Source organism: Pyricularia pennisetigena, assembly GCF_004337985.1.
Source record: "Pyricularia pennisetigena strain Br36 chromosome 4 map unlocalized Pyricularia_pennisetigena_Br36_Scf_6, whole genome shotgun sequence".
Lineage (NCBI taxonomy): Eukaryota > Fungi > Ascomycota > Sordariomycetes > Magnaporthales > Pyriculariaceae > Pyricularia > Pyricularia pennisetigena.
Window position 1 is genome coordinate 3,933,888 of NW_021940918.1, and position 14,161 is coordinate 3,948,048.

Sequence of the window (14,161 nt, forward strand, 5' to 3'; positions counted from 1 at the left end):
GGGGTTTATTTCTCTAGTTTGCTTGTACGCGGGCGCTTTTGTCGTTCTGGTCCTTAGCGTTTAGTTCCATGTTTCGCTTGTTGGTTTTTCTTTGTCTATCCCAGGGTAGGTTGATAATTGCGGGCGCCTAAAAGTACAATTGGTTACAGCGAGCGTGGGGTTTGAACGCCTTCTTTGCCTTTGAACATAGTAGAAATGGCTCAACACATTGCAGCTTACACAGCTCGAAATTAGTCACAACGCAGGCCTCAAAAATAGCAGATTGCTCGACGTGCTTCTTGTAAAGATTGCCAAGTGTTGACTTTGTATGGGCCAGACTATAATTACCAGTGTTTTTGTTCCCCACAACTAGAGTCTAGATGCACGCAGCACGTTTACTCCGTTCTCTCCAGGCCAAGACCAAAACACATTCATACAGCCAAAATCGCGGTGATGGGATGACTGTTAGCCCAGCGCCTATAGTTTGCTACTTTCAGCTTGCATATAATTTCCCAGCTCCCCATGCCAACAAATCCCTTATTCGGTTGTGACCCACAGCAGTCCGGCATGTCATAAATCCCAACTCCAAGGCCTGGTCTTGCCAAAATAATTAATTTGATGTAAAACGCTCAGCCAGTCATCAGGGACTTTGACTACACTGGAATATATACAACTTTTCTTCTCAAGTCCCATGACTTTACCTGCCAGACTTGGCCGCCTCTTCCGACACCTCAGTCACGCTGCTTGGCGGTGCCAAGCCTTCAGCGTCAAGCCTCCCCGGGACATCCCTGGGGTTGCTGGAGTGTGTGCCTTTGAATTGACTACCGCCAGGACCGGGCGGGTTCGAGCCGACGTTGTTCAGGGAGGCTTCCAAACCCTGCTTGAGGGGATCGTTGCTATCATCCCTCGACTCTACCGCGTTATCGGGGCCGAGGTTGCCTTTGCTCCTGGCCTTTCTGTAGTTTTTGTTCGTGTCATCTAGTCAGTCTAGGTTTTTTATGCTTTTTTGTTTCGTTTTCACTGCTTTTCCTCGGTGTGAAGGGAGGTAATCGGGAGTCTACGCACTGCGCTTCCTTGTCGGCAGCGTCCGGGTCGCCTTGGCGTCCCCGCGCAACCTCTGTCGTCAGGTCCTCTCCGTACCGCACCTCGGCGCCGGGGAACTTGTTCTCCGCCTTGGTGTCGACGCCTGCGTCGAAGTTGGCACCGGTCCGGAAGTCGTGTCCGACCTTTGCCTCGTACGTGTTGAGGTCCGCCTCGGCCTGGTGGGCGATCTTGTTGAGTTTGTTCTGGCTTGGAGCTGACATTTTGAGAGGGTTTTTTATGTTTTGATTTAATCTAAATCAGGATGGTTTGGTATCTGATTGAACTGCACTCTAGCTGTACTCACAAAATAATCTCTCGTTATATACTTGTGTTCTCTTGCGCCCCTTGATCTTTGTTTGACGTCATGGAGTTGAGATCGTGATGAACGCTTGGGATTGTTCAAGCCTATCTTCCATATGATCTCAGTATGATTTAATGGTGGGGAAGCGCAGCTCAGCGCGCCACGACAATGAAGTAATGGTGCCCAAGTATCAAATGGGGACTTTGCAGGGATTTCTATCCGTGTGAGTGCCATTTGTGCGATTTTAAAACTAGATGGCCTCCCAAAGGAAGAAAAAAAAAAGAGCATTCTGTTCGACTTCTACGCCTTGAATCCTTCCCAGGAATCCCAACTACGATTGCGACGCTTGTAAGTTGTGGTCCAATGCCCCATGCCGCCATCGGCTTCCCCGGTACAACCTCCCCACTCACGGGCCCACGCGGCCGGCTTGGTCTGGGTCGAAGCTGGGCATGGCCGTAATGCGCTCCAGGATAATGCGCTCGGAAAAAAAAAAAAGGAGAATATCCTTTACCTACCTGTAAAACAGCATGTCAGTATACTGCTTACGCGCAAAGTCGAAAATCATGCCGCTTACGTCAAATGCCCAATTGTTTTTGCCTTCCTTCGAATGTAACGGTCGGAGGATCCCACGCCACATCCTTGCTGATGGACCTGGACGTGGCATCTGGATGTTGCGCTACCAACACTAATGAGGAGATGCTTTTGTGGAAGGGCAGGTCTCGATAGCGTGCGACTTAGTTTTGAGACCCTGACACAGGGCTCATCCATATGAGCAGGCCTCGTGGCGCAACGGTAGCGCGTACGACTCCAGATCGTAAGGTTATCCGTTCAAATCGGGTCGGGGTCACATATATCACATTCCATCAGCTTTTTGCCTTTTGACCACAATCGGCACCCGCCTCCGGCGTGATACCACGACGGCCCCAGCGACTCCTTTCCGTGTCCTTGGCGGCAAAAGTATTGAGACGCATGGGGCATTGTTTGTAATTGCGACAATTGTGGAAATGTTCGCTCCTACCTGTTGACAAGGTAAAAGCAGTATGGGCTGAAACTGGTCGCCTGGTTTGTGTTTGGGGTGAACGAAGATGAGTTGACATCGATTTCCTGTTGTCTTTTGCAGTGATCAGCCAGTTGAGAACCCTGAGCTGCACCTGCGGCCACCTAAGGAATGGTGGGCGTTTTTTCCCGCAGAGGATTGACCTCGGATTTGACCTCTGGGGGCATTGCCTCATTGTGCTTTTTTTTGTGCCTTTTTTGCCGTTGACGTGTAGCCAAAAATCTCCCGGAATGAGTTGACAAAATGGAGTAGGAGCCGATGTTCCAATAGCAAGGAAAAAGATTCGGCGACCTTTTGATAGCATTGTCTGTTGCTTCGCCATGCTACCATCCTATCCCCAAACCATATTCTTCGTACGTCATTCTGGTCTCTGCGGCAAAATGCAGTCCATACCTTGTCAGGACATGTACATAGAATACAGGAAAACTGACCATGACTGAACTTGACTTGTTGGAATAAAATAAAAGAGGAAAGAGGGGTTGGTGATGTAGCAAAATTGCTGCGACTGTATGTCTCGATCATGGGATGCGACTTCAAAAGTTCAAGCCCATGTGACTGACAAATCCTGTGACTGGATACCATGAGCAACTTGCCCTGCACCCTCCGGATCAATACAGTATTCTTTTACAGATAACCTGTCAAAGTTACCACACGGCAGCCTATCTTGTGGAAAAAGAAGAAACTGCAGAAGAGTCGGCCCTATAGGTCGGGCGATAGCTACAATCACAAAAGAAAACTAGGGATTTTAGTATGTTTTAGTATGTGACTGTATGTCATGTCTAATCTGAGTGTCATGTGGTCACTTAATGGTGCTTGGTGAAAATTCCCATCCCTTGACAACTGCTCGATGGGTATTTGTAATTCCTGGGCTTGCGCTCCCTCCCAACGATCGATTATCTAGATCGGAACATGCCGAACTTTGGATCTGGGCCCTGGAATGTTAGTCCGATCCCCTTTTTTAGGGAATTGGAATCGACGTCGCCTTCCCCAGCTGCTACTAGGGCCATAACAGCAAATGGCGGCAGACCGGTGCTGGTCTTGTTCATCGTAGCGGGTTTTCGGCTCAGGAGCCGCGCCATTTTTGCCACCTTTGCCGCTTGGCCAAATGGAGCTAGCACCAGTGGCACTTTTCGTTGCCTGCTTTACGTAGCTCTGGATGGAATTGCATTCCAAGAGGGGAAAGGGGAAAAAAAAAAACGTCTTGTTCCCCGTCTTTTGCTCTAAAGATCCACTATTTCAGGGGAAAAGCTTTTTTGAAAAAGCTGGTCGGGTAGTACTATTGGCAGTCCAACATGTTAACCAGGAATAAGCCGTTTTTAGGAGTAATTTTTTGTAAGCCACGTTAAAGGGGCGGCTCGATCTGGAATATTGTCGGCTACGGAACCGCCGGGATGGGAGCACACTTGAGAAATTGTAGATCTGGTAGAGATTACAAGGTGTTACGCCTCAAGATGCAACTAATCTTCGGGGATGGCAAATGGATAAATAGGCTCTGGCATCCAGTCTGGTTGAAAGATCCTTTACATGCAGCTCAACTCACAACTCATCCTCTCAGATCACCAGTCCTACAACATCACAACATTCCTGATCATCATTCTTATATCTCTTCTTTTCTTCTTGAAGTCACTCGAGTTTCATCTGCCAAACCAATACAAACGTCATACCACTGAATCTCTTTTTCTCATCTTTCCACATCACCGCAATCATGCAGGTACGAGCTCGCATTAGCCAAAAGAAAAACCAGCCCTACCCACCCACTTGATTGCCCAAAACTAACAGAAAAAAAAAAAAAAAAACCGTTACCCCCCGTCACAGTTCTCAGCTACCAGCCTCATCATCCTCGCCACGGTCGCCTCGGCCGCGATGGTGGCCCCGCGCGCCGGGGACGCAGAGTACCCGACGACGGCGACGCTGACGCCCTTCCTGGCCCCGGCGTGCGAGGTGAGCAACCTGCTGCTCAAGCCGCTGTGCAACTTTGCGCCGATCGGCCTGGCGGACGGCAGCTGCGTCGACGTGACGCAGCCCTGCCCGGTCCACCCGCCGACGTCCTTCAAGGCCAAGCTCGACGAGGCCGCGACCGGCTGCTACGTGACCGTCTTTCCCGACTTTGGCTGCGCGGGCGACCAGGTCGCCACCGCGGAGCTGACCACGGCCAACACCGTCTGCAACCAGTCGCCCTACCTCACCAAGCTCCTGACCGGGGGCGTCCTGTCGAGCGCCAGCCTGCTGCCTTTTGGGTTCAAGAGTGCCAAGCTGGTCTGCAACTGAGATGGAGGGAGGGTTTTTGGTTGGTGATGACTTTTTTTTTTTTTTGTTTGGGAATTGTACGTCTATTAGGGTTGGCTTTTTAGCATCGTTTGTGTTAGTTTGAATGATTTGTTGTCATTGTATCATAACTTGTACAACATAGGGACGCCCATTTTGAACATGTTGAACTGAATTCACATGAACTTTGTTCAAAGACATGCACTTCGAAACAGAAATAATGCTTTTAGGAGGTATATTGCTTAATCACTATGCATTCCTAAGTTTGCTTCTTTGATCCATACACAACTCTTAAAAAAAGAAATATAGCATTAAATTTGTAATTTTGTATCGCAGGTACCAAGTTTTAGCTTGGTGCGTCCGACCAATGCTGAGGCTGTAAATCTGGGAAAACTCAAGCAATTCCTCCACTTTGTTCAGCTATCGGTCTCTCCGATGATATATTACGCGGGGTTTATTATTACTACCGCGCATTGACAAATGACACTCAACGTGTCAAGGACTTTTGCATTGCTTTTTTAGCATGTCCGAGACACGACTACTATCAATTAAAATAGAGCATATTCCCTGTTTACACCAGATATCTAGCTCTTCACGGGAGCTATGATTTAAAGTAGTTGGATTTTCAAAGCGTTTGGCCTTGAAACTTGTACTCGTAGAAATTGTGGGACAGTTTCCTGTCACCTTCCCAGTTATGGACGCATTACTCCAACGGATTAATTTACCAACTGGACCTACTGGTGGTGCAGATTGCGTGTGACTACTCAAAAAAACTATGAAACTATGGTATATTAATCCTAGGTACAAAACCACTTGCCATCTCACTGGCCAAGGCAGCTGTAAAGTAGCTCAATCGTCTTGTTTCCCGTTTTCGGAATAACTGCCGTGACCTTGCCGACGGTAGGAACGTAAGCTGGGACGCGAGTGCACCTGACCGCTGCGGTGAGACGACTCCTGCCGGGGTATATACCTTGCAGCTGGGCACAAAGGCTTTTGGCCTGGGCGTAGTAGTCTTTCGCCTCGAGATACCCTTCTCCCCGGGCCAGGTGAACGTCGCAAACCTTGAACGGCTCGGGGCTCTGGAATGAGGTCTTGGGGGCGGCGGCAGAGGCACTTCCCGACCCGCCCTTGCTAGCGTGGGCGTTGGACCGGCCCTCGAAGTCGGCGGGCGCGCGTACCTCCATGGCCGGTGCGCCAGCATTCTCCGCTTGGGCCGGCATGCTCAAGGCGCCGGAGGCCAGAAAGCTGAAAAGGGCGACGATGCGAGTGACATGCATCTTGCTTTTGGTTGGTTTTGGCAAAAGAAAAGAAAAAAAGGAAAAAAAAACAGAAAACGATTGTGGGGGAAAGAATAAATAGACTTTTGTAATTATAAATGATTGGAAAGGCTCCGAGGACAACCACCAACAAAAGCCAAGGAGAAGGAAACGACAAAAAGAGAGGAAAGCAATTGAGCCCAATGTTCAAAGGAACGAGCGTGCCGAGAAAAGAAAGAAATCCAGCAGAAGGACTCGACACGAACGACGATACTTATTGTCAGTAATTCCTGTGCCCCCTTCACGTGTGTCTTTTCATTTTCTGTCAAAGCATGTTATAGCCTGACGATTTGATATCGCTCTCCTCTTCTCGAGTCATTCGCTTGCCAACAATCCAACCCTTGGATTGCCCCTGAGAGTTGGGCTACGAAGCATGGTTCGCATAAACCTTGGCCTACCTATTTTTAGGTAGAACCTGCAGTCGGTTGAATTCTCGTACCTCGTGTCAACTACACTTGCTCGCCGATCAACAAAAAAAGTCGCCGATGTTTGTCGATTGTCGCAGTTCAAGACTCCGGTGTGGCAATGAGTTCCTGTTGGTCACTAAGTTGTCTGAGAAATTTGGATTATCAGACCAGAAGAAGATAATAAAAGAGAAATCAAGCCGTTGTTTGGATTGCAAGTGTAAAGTAGGGTCGTTCAGGGGCTATGGGTTTGTCTTTCTGGTAAAGGCAGAAAACTGCGCATGTGCTGCCTCCACAGAGCCAAAAAAAAAAGAAGAGAGGAAAAAAAAGCGCACTCGTAGATCTCCGGAAACAATGCTTAAAACGAAAAAAAAAAACATCCGGATCTCCAGAGGTAGGATTTACTTCCATATGTCAATGCAATACTATAAGCTCAATGGGCAGACCCGGGACGATGAAAGAATGGTTGACTAGCATTTCGGAGCTCCCGCTTGTCCAGCAATTATCCAAGACTCAAGAGTCAGAAATGTCGATCAGTCTGCTTTGTGACGAGGCTCCGGTATTACTGTAGCCACTCACAGTTGGAAGCTAGAAAATGTCAAGGTCCATGCAGTTTAAGCCTTGAAGCCTGAAGTTTCCAGCCTCTTCCACAAATGCTCCTCCTCCACAGCCAACGTCGGCGAGAGGGCCGGGTCAAAGGATGGGTATAGGAGATGACAGGGGACCTCGCGGAACGTCGGATTCGGCTTCTCGAGGGTGCCGGACTCGAGGCACTCGACAATATTGCCGTGGCCGTACTTCTCAGACGTGCAAACCTCCAGCATCAGCTCAGCGACAAACTCCGGCTTTAGCGCTGGGTCGTAATGGCCAAGCTTGGCCAGTGAGAGGCCGGACTCCCAGAGGGGTGTCTGGGTGGCATTGTGTTTTTTTCTTTTTTTTTAAAGAAAGTGTCAAGCGTCAGCCGGCTTCTTTTCCTGATGGGTGGAATGACCAATCAAAAGCAGCGCTGCATATCTTTGAAAAACTCACCCGCACAGGGCCGGGCGCGACACAGGCCACGCGGATCCCCATCCGTGCGTTCATCGGCGCGAGGGACTTTACAAAGCTGTGAAGGCCTGCCTTGGCGACATGGTACAGTGGAACGTGGATTGTGCTCGTATACCCGGCGACGCTGCCCAGGAGGAGCATGTTGCCTTTTATTTTGCTGCGAGTCCAGTATGCCACTGCCAGCTGCGCAAGCCGGATGGGGTGGACGAGGTTGACGTTGAGGGTGGCGTAGGTGCCCGGCTCCGCGTCGGGCGCGTCGGTGGAAGGCGGCCCCTCGACGCCTGGCGGATACCACAGCGAGCTCCAGCTGGGTTCAAGGATGCCCGCGCCGGGAACCACCAGGTCGACCTGCGGAAAGGTGGCCAGTGCGGTGTTCCAGAGGGATGAGAGCTGCGGCCAGGATGTGACGTCGGTCTTGTGGAAGACGAAGGAGGCATTGTTGGGTTCTTGAGGAGGGTGAGGATGTTGAGCGGCAAGCTCCTCTGCTTCTGGGCGGAGCCTCAGGTCGCCGACGATGACAGAGGTGCCACTGGCAAGGAGAAGGTGGATAAAATGCAGAGTTATACCTGATCCCCCGCCCGTCAGTACTGCGTATTTCCCAGACAAGTTGTATGGAGGCATAGTCGAATAAGTGCTTATAGATTTGTACCTAGGGCGGCATGTTGGTAGAGGTGATGTTGGGGCTGGTTATCGTCCGACGTCAAACACGTTGTGCTCGTCGCCAAGACCAGGGAAAGAAGAAGAAAGAAAAAAAAAAAGCTGACGATAAACTTTCATCAAACCCCAGGTACTACGTATCTACCAACGTCAGCTTGGATTTGAGTTCCACAACCCCTCATGTCTTTATCTCTCAGTTGTTCGCGCCGTGAAAGCTCTCGTTCCTAACCCAGACGAGAAACAACGTAATCTCCCTCATCAAGCTTTCACGGCAAAAACCTCAAACCTATAACTGTACCCCTGCAAACCGCCAGGTCTAGAAACCGACAATATTGGACAAGCATCCCAACCTTATCGGCGCAAACATTCCAGGCCATCACTTTCCTGCTTCTATTTCTAGACCGATTCGACGGAACAAACATGAGCTCGATCGCAACATTGGCCAATAATAAGATCAAACTTTTCTCTATGTGTACATTCTACGTTCAAAACAAACATCAAAAGGGGGAGAAACAAAAAAGAAAAGAAAAAAAAAAGAAAAATCGTCACCATCGTGCATCCATCAGTGCCCATGTCCCTCATGAGCGTCATCTTCAGGCCAGTCGGGAAAGCCATCGTCAAACAGGCGCGCCAACCTCTCCATCTTGCCCTGCGAACTCAAAACCCCACTGCGCATAACCTTCCGCCACCGCCTCCACTCCTCGTCCGTCAGCAGACACTCGTCCAGCACCCTCTCCAGCCCCGGGACGTCGAGCGCCTCTCCTATGAAGACGAGCTCCTGCCTCCTGTCGCCCCACTCGCCGCCGGACGCGAGGTCGTGCAGCACGAGCGCGTCGATGTCGGCGTCGCCCGTCAGGTACTCGGACTCGGGCAGCGTGACGAACCACGGCCGCCCGCCCGTCATGGTCAGCATCGCCCCTGCCTGCGACCACTCGCCGGCGCGGTGCGGGCGCGTCGCCAGGAAGAATTCGCCCTTGGACCGGAAGAGGCGCGCAAAGAGAGGGGAGGCCCGCTTGTTGGCTAGGATGGTCTCGTTGGACGGCGCGTCGAGGGGGTCTTCTTCCTCCTGTTCGTCTTGGTCATCTTCTTCTTCCTCGTCGTCTTCGTCCTCGTCCTCGTCCTCCTCCTCTTCCGGGTGCTCAAGCTGCATGATGAACTTGTCAAACAGCAGCTTGTACAGCCGTAGCGGGTGGAAGGGTCGCTGGCGCCGGTATACAAAGTTGCGGACGTTGTACTCTTCCGTCTCGGGTTTTGGTGTGATGGTTTTACGACCGTTGACCTTTGTTCATCTGTTAGCCGAGGGCTTCGAGAGAGCGAGAGAATGATGAAAGAAAGTTGACGCTGATATTTTACCTCTCTCAAAGTCAGCTCATGTAGATCTTGCAACCAACCATATCCGGTCTGCGCACGCTCGAGATCAAACAGTCCCGTGTTGACAATCTCCTTGACGTCCACCTTGCTGTGAGAGGTCTCGATGATCTTGGCCCGGTGGTTGAGCTTGGTGATCAAGTCGACGACCCGCTGCTTGGTAGGACGGTCGACCTAGCAGCGTCTCGGTCAGTTCAAACCACCGCTTTGGCCGTCAAATGACTGTAACAAACCAAGACGTGTCAAAACTCACCATGTCCGTCTTGTTGAGCACAATCACGTCGGCAAACTCAATCTGATCAACCATCAAATCCGACACGGTCCGCTCGTCTTCGGGCCCGACGTCCCCCCTCCGACTCGACAGCAAGTGGTCCGTGTGAAAGTCGTTCATGATGGTAAAGGCATCGACGACGGTCACGGTGGTGTCCAGCCGGGCGAAGCTGCCGACGCCGCCCGCGTCCGCGAGCTTCCTCAGCACGACCCGCATCGCCTCGTCCAGGCCGCCCTCGGCACCGGCGCTGCCGTCGCCCAGCGCGCCCATGGTCTCGGCCAGCTTGGAGTCGAAGGTCTCGGCGACCTGCTCGGGCTCGCTGATGCCGCTGCTCTCAACGATGACGTAGTCAAAGGCGTGCAGCTCCGACAGCCGCACGAGCTCCTCGAGCAGGTCGCCGCGCAGCGTGCAGCAGATGCAGCCGTTCTGGAGCGCGATGACCTTTTCGGTGGTCTGGGTGACGTGGTGGTTGATGATGCTGGCGTCGACGTTGACTCTGTTTGTCTCGGTAAGGAAGTTTGGGTTAGATGACGGCCAACGAAAAAAAAAAAAAAAGAAGAGCGGGACGAGGGGATGGAACTACACGTACGCTCCAATGTCGTTGACTATCACGGCAATGCGTAGGCCATGGTCGCTGCGGAGGATGTGCTGTAGAAGGGTCGTCTTGCCGCTACCCAGGAAGCCAGAGAGGAGGGTGACGGGAAGGGGTGTTGGACTGCCAAGGTCTACGGCCGAGTCTCTTCGGCCCACCCGCGTTTGCTCTGTAGGACGACTTGATGTTGTGACGTCCATCTTTGTAATCGAGGTAACTCTGGCAAAGGGCCTTGTTTTTGGGAAGGCGTAAAGGTAAAGAGGAAAGGATATTGGCAATGTAAAAAATCAACAACGAAAAGAAAAAGGTCAAGGTATGCGCATTTATATGCTCTAAAAGCTATCTCTTTTCAAGCTCGACGTACCTTGGCTCCACAATCCTGAGACTTATATCGACATATCCAAACGGTCGCTGACGTTGACTCTGCCGGCCACGGACCCCTGACAGCGAGTGGCCATCAAGGTGCATGGCCGCTCATCAAGGTAGCGGCAGGGCCGCAAAAGTCGGTAAGCAGCACTTGAGCCTGCGCGATTGGATGCTGATCAGATCCACAGCTCACGCTGAACGAGACTTTGTATCAAATCCACTGAAATTCAAATGAGAAAAAAAAAAAAAAAAAAAAAAAAAAAAAAAAAAAAAAAAAAAAAAAAAAAAAAAAAAAAAAAGAAAACATAACCATCTCGTTAGGGTACGGTACGTTGGACAGAGTTTCAGCGCACAGCTAAATAAATCGGCTCCTCAGTCTTGTGACCACGGCCCCGAGACGCGAAAGCACCAGTGTAAAAAAAAAAATTAAAAAAAATTATGAACGCGCGAAATGGTGCATAACAAATCCGCGTGTCTGGATGCGGCCCTGATCGGCCCAATCTGTCTCCCGAGCTGTCCTGAAGTGGCATATAGCGGTCTGAAATGCCGAAGCCTATGGTCTATTTATCTTGTCTTGATACCTTGGGCCAGGTATTTATGGCATGTTGTGAGTAGTCCAATTTTCTGGCAATATATAAATTACTGGAGGATGGATATGTTGACATAGCTGGGCTTCAATCCCGTCTACATATACCCACACCAGCCATCTCTCCAGTGGCTGAACTGGTGTTATTTTGGGCTTCAAATTTGTTTTGGTTTCAAAGGGCTCTCTTATGCTCATTTGTATCGCTGTCATATATACAGTGGTCAATGCACTCTTGGATGTTACTATACACTGTTCACCCATCACCCACAGTCCCTCACAGATACGTCTTCAACAGGCTGTTGTAGTAGACATAGGCCGTCGAGGTCGGCGGCTCAAACCCGTACATGTAGTCACCCCACCACGGCCCGGCGGCCCACCACAGGGCACCCAGCCACACGTCGCTGTTCTGCTTCATGTGGTCCAGCATGCCCTTGACGGCGGCCTTGCACTGGTCGTTGGGCCCGCCGGCGAACTCGCCGATCATGCCGACCTTTTTGTTGGCCCTGAGCCACTCGGTGGCGCCCACGATGCGCTGCACGCCAATGTTTGCGCTGACGCAGTCGGGCGACGTCCCGGACGAGTCCGAGTCGAGGTACTGGTGCATCTCGTACACGAGCTTGTCCTGCGGGTCCTTGAGCGCCTTCATGTTGTCGTTGGTCGTGTTCCACGACCAGGCGCCCGACCAGGCGTTGCCCTCGACAAAGATGTACTGCGACGTCGCGCCCGCCGCCCGGATGCCGTCGATGCTGGCCTGGTTGAGCCGCAGCACGAGGTCCTGGTCCATGGTGTTGTATTCGTTGTTGGTGTCGAACACCACCTTGTTGTTGCTCTTGAAGGCCGTCGCGAGGTTGACGAAGAAGGTCTTGAAGGCCGAGGTGTCGGTGATGATGTTTTTGTTGTACCGCCCGTAGTTGTGCGGGTCGATGACTGCCCAGCCGCCCTTGTTCGTGATGTGGTTGACGACCGTCGTCAGGTTGCGGAGGTAGGCTTGGTTGAAGGCGCCCGTCAGCCCCTTGTCTGCGAGCCGCTCCATTGCCATGCAGACGCGGAAGGTGTTGTAACCTTGGCTCATCAGCGTCTTTGTGGTCATTGGCAGGTTTGGTCAGCTTGGCTTGGGCAAAACATGGCAACATTTGCCAAAAAAAAAAGAAACAGAGAAACAGGATGCCATGTGGTAATACTAACATCAATAGCAGAAGGCTCCGGGAACGTGTATTCCTTGCCCCAGACTCCAGGGAGAGTGGTGCTTCCGAATTCGGCCCCGGCTTCGTTGGTGCCAAAAAATACAAACTTGCCGTTGCCGCCGCTACCACCACCACCACCACCACCACCGCCGCCGCCGCCGCTGCCGCCGCCTGGGGAGGTTGACGTGCCAGGTTGACATTGGCTGTACCACTCATTCACCACAACACACGAGTGCCCCGAAACGCAGGTGGTCTGGCCCGTGTGGCCGCTCCCACCACATTGCGCCCACGCAGGAGCCTGCGCGGCGGCGGCGCTGATCAAGACGCCGAGAGCAAAGACGGATTTCATTTCGCAGCGGGTCTTTGATTGATGATTTTTTTTTTTTGGGGGGGGAGATGTAGTGACGGTGGTGGGCGGGCGGACAAGAAAATCAGTCAAGTCATCGGACGAACGCTGAGCAGCGGCATTGGCCTTTTTGTATAGAATTCCGAGTCGGTAAAATCTGCGGTGGGTTTCTGGTTTGAGATTGAGCAGGCTGGAATTTTCGGATTCGCCTCCCGGAGGAGGGGTTCACATTATACCATTGCAGGTAGATTAACACGGAGAGGGAGCGCCCGTGACGGACAATCGTGCAAGGAATGCCGTGTTGGGAAATGGACAAATTTTAAACCACATCTAACCTCGATTCGTTTTCACATTGACTATACTGGCTCCGCACCCACAATCTTCCGCCTATCGGTTCTCTACCCTCCACCTCCAATCTCACCTCACACCTGTGTTACCAAACAAAAACCCTGGTGGCGGAGGAGGCACATCCGTAGAATACAACCATGGTTCACTCTCCCTTTTTTTTTTTTTCCCGGGATCTGGACTCAGAAAACCCGCCAAAATCAGAATCGTGTGCGCGGCGAGTCTAGGTAGCAGGCACACCAAATTTTCGTCTTTGGAAGCGGCCCCAATCGGTCGTCCTTCAAACCGAAACTGACCTAAATCTACCGGGCTACCCTAAGCTGCACTGAATTACATCAAACCGCACTCAATTACCCGCAATTGCAACAAACCTTGATTGTTTGGTTTGGGCTAAATTCCCTTTGTTGTATTTTATATTGGCCCAGTTCCAGAATTTCAATGTAATCAACCTATCGTAGATCAAATATGCAATCCATTAACCGCAAACGTCATGGCAAATTTCTGGGCCAACTCAACTTTAACTGAAACACTATATTTCGACGTAATTCCTTTTTAAATTTGCAGTACGTTTGTTTTGAGCAAACACGACAATTATTCCATGGTAACTCGAAAGGCTTAGCGTAGATAATTCTCAAATACTTATACAGGTAATTGGCGTATGAAATCCGCTGAGTCTGTTGTGCTTACATTTTCTCAACATCAAAACTGGAGCCAGCAATCAACTCTGGCCAAATTTGGTGGCCAATCCGTAAGACGTTATTACTTTTGTTGGGCTAGAATAACTTGGTCAAAATATGGCCATCAGTAAAATGCGGGCAAAATTGAAGCAATATATGGTTTTACTAAAGCTAGCTCGCAACTCGCTAAAACAATGCGTAACAAACGTTCAATCCGTCCATCAAGGCCCGCGGGCCGCCAAAAAAAACAGCCCCAGACCCCTATCTACCCGTTTTGGGCTAAACCCGCCAACCCGTAGGCCCCCACCCCAACAGGC

At 51.1% G+C, this 14,161-nt stretch overlaps 6 protein-coding genes across 6 annotated transcripts; 1 reads left to right on the top strand and 5 right to left on the bottom strand.

The window, feature by feature from the left end:
• Positions 1 to 676: 676 nt before the first annotated feature.
• On the bottom strand, positions 677 to 1,283 carry PpBr36_06752 (uncharacterized protein; the record flags this gene model as incomplete). Its single annotated transcript, XM_029893895.1, has 2 exons — positions 677 to 935; positions 1,045 to 1,283. The coding sequence occupies 2 exons, from the start codon at positions 1,281 to 1,283 to the stop codon at positions 677 to 679; spliced, it is 498 nt and encodes a 165-aa protein (XP_029746013.1).
• Positions 1,284 to 4,125: 2,842 nt separating this feature from the next.
• On the top strand, positions 4,126 to 4,688 carry PpBr36_06753 (uncharacterized protein; the record flags this gene model as incomplete). Its single annotated transcript, XM_029893896.1, has 2 exons — positions 4,126 to 4,131; positions 4,236 to 4,688. The coding sequence occupies 2 exons, from the start codon at positions 4,126 to 4,128 to the stop codon at positions 4,686 to 4,688; spliced, it is 459 nt and encodes a 152-aa protein (XP_029745917.1).
• Positions 4,689 to 5,506: 818 nt separating this feature from the next.
• Positions 5,507 to 5,962, bottom strand: PpBr36_06754 (uncharacterized protein; the record flags this gene model as incomplete). Its single annotated transcript, XM_029893897.1, has 1 exon — positions 5,507 to 5,962. One exon carries the CDS (start codon positions 5,960 to 5,962, stop codon positions 5,507 to 5,509), a length of 456 nt encoding a protein of 151 aa, XP_029745905.1.
• Positions 5,963 to 7,019: 1,057 nt separating this feature from the next.
• Positions 7,020 to 8,073, bottom strand: PpBr36_06755 (uncharacterized protein; the record flags this gene model as incomplete). The annotated part of the gene is made up of 2 exons (XM_029893898.1): positions 7,020 to 7,313; positions 7,435 to 8,073. The coding sequence occupies 2 exons, from the start codon at positions 8,071 to 8,073 to the stop codon at positions 7,020 to 7,022; spliced, it is 933 nt and encodes a 310-aa protein (XP_029745906.1).
• Positions 8,074 to 8,671: 598 nt separating this feature from the next.
• On the bottom strand, positions 8,672 to 10,540 carry PpBr36_06756 (uncharacterized protein; the record flags this gene model as incomplete). The annotated part of the gene is made up of 4 exons (XM_029893899.1): positions 8,672 to 9,388; positions 9,463 to 9,651; positions 9,731 to 10,244; positions 10,338 to 10,540. 4 exons carry the CDS (start codon positions 10,538 to 10,540, stop codon positions 8,672 to 8,674), a joined length of 1,623 nt encoding a protein of 540 aa, XP_029745907.1.
• A 1,026-nt stretch (positions 10,541 to 11,566) lies between these two features.
• PpBr36_06757 (uncharacterized protein) lies at positions 11,567 to 12,825 on the bottom strand (the record flags this gene model as incomplete). Its single annotated transcript, XM_029893900.1, has 2 exons — positions 11,567 to 12,370; positions 12,478 to 12,825. 2 exons carry the CDS (start codon positions 12,823 to 12,825, stop codon positions 11,567 to 11,569), a joined length of 1,152 nt encoding a protein of 383 aa, XP_029745909.1.
• Between the last annotated feature and the right edge of the window lie 1,336 nt (positions 12,826 to 14,161).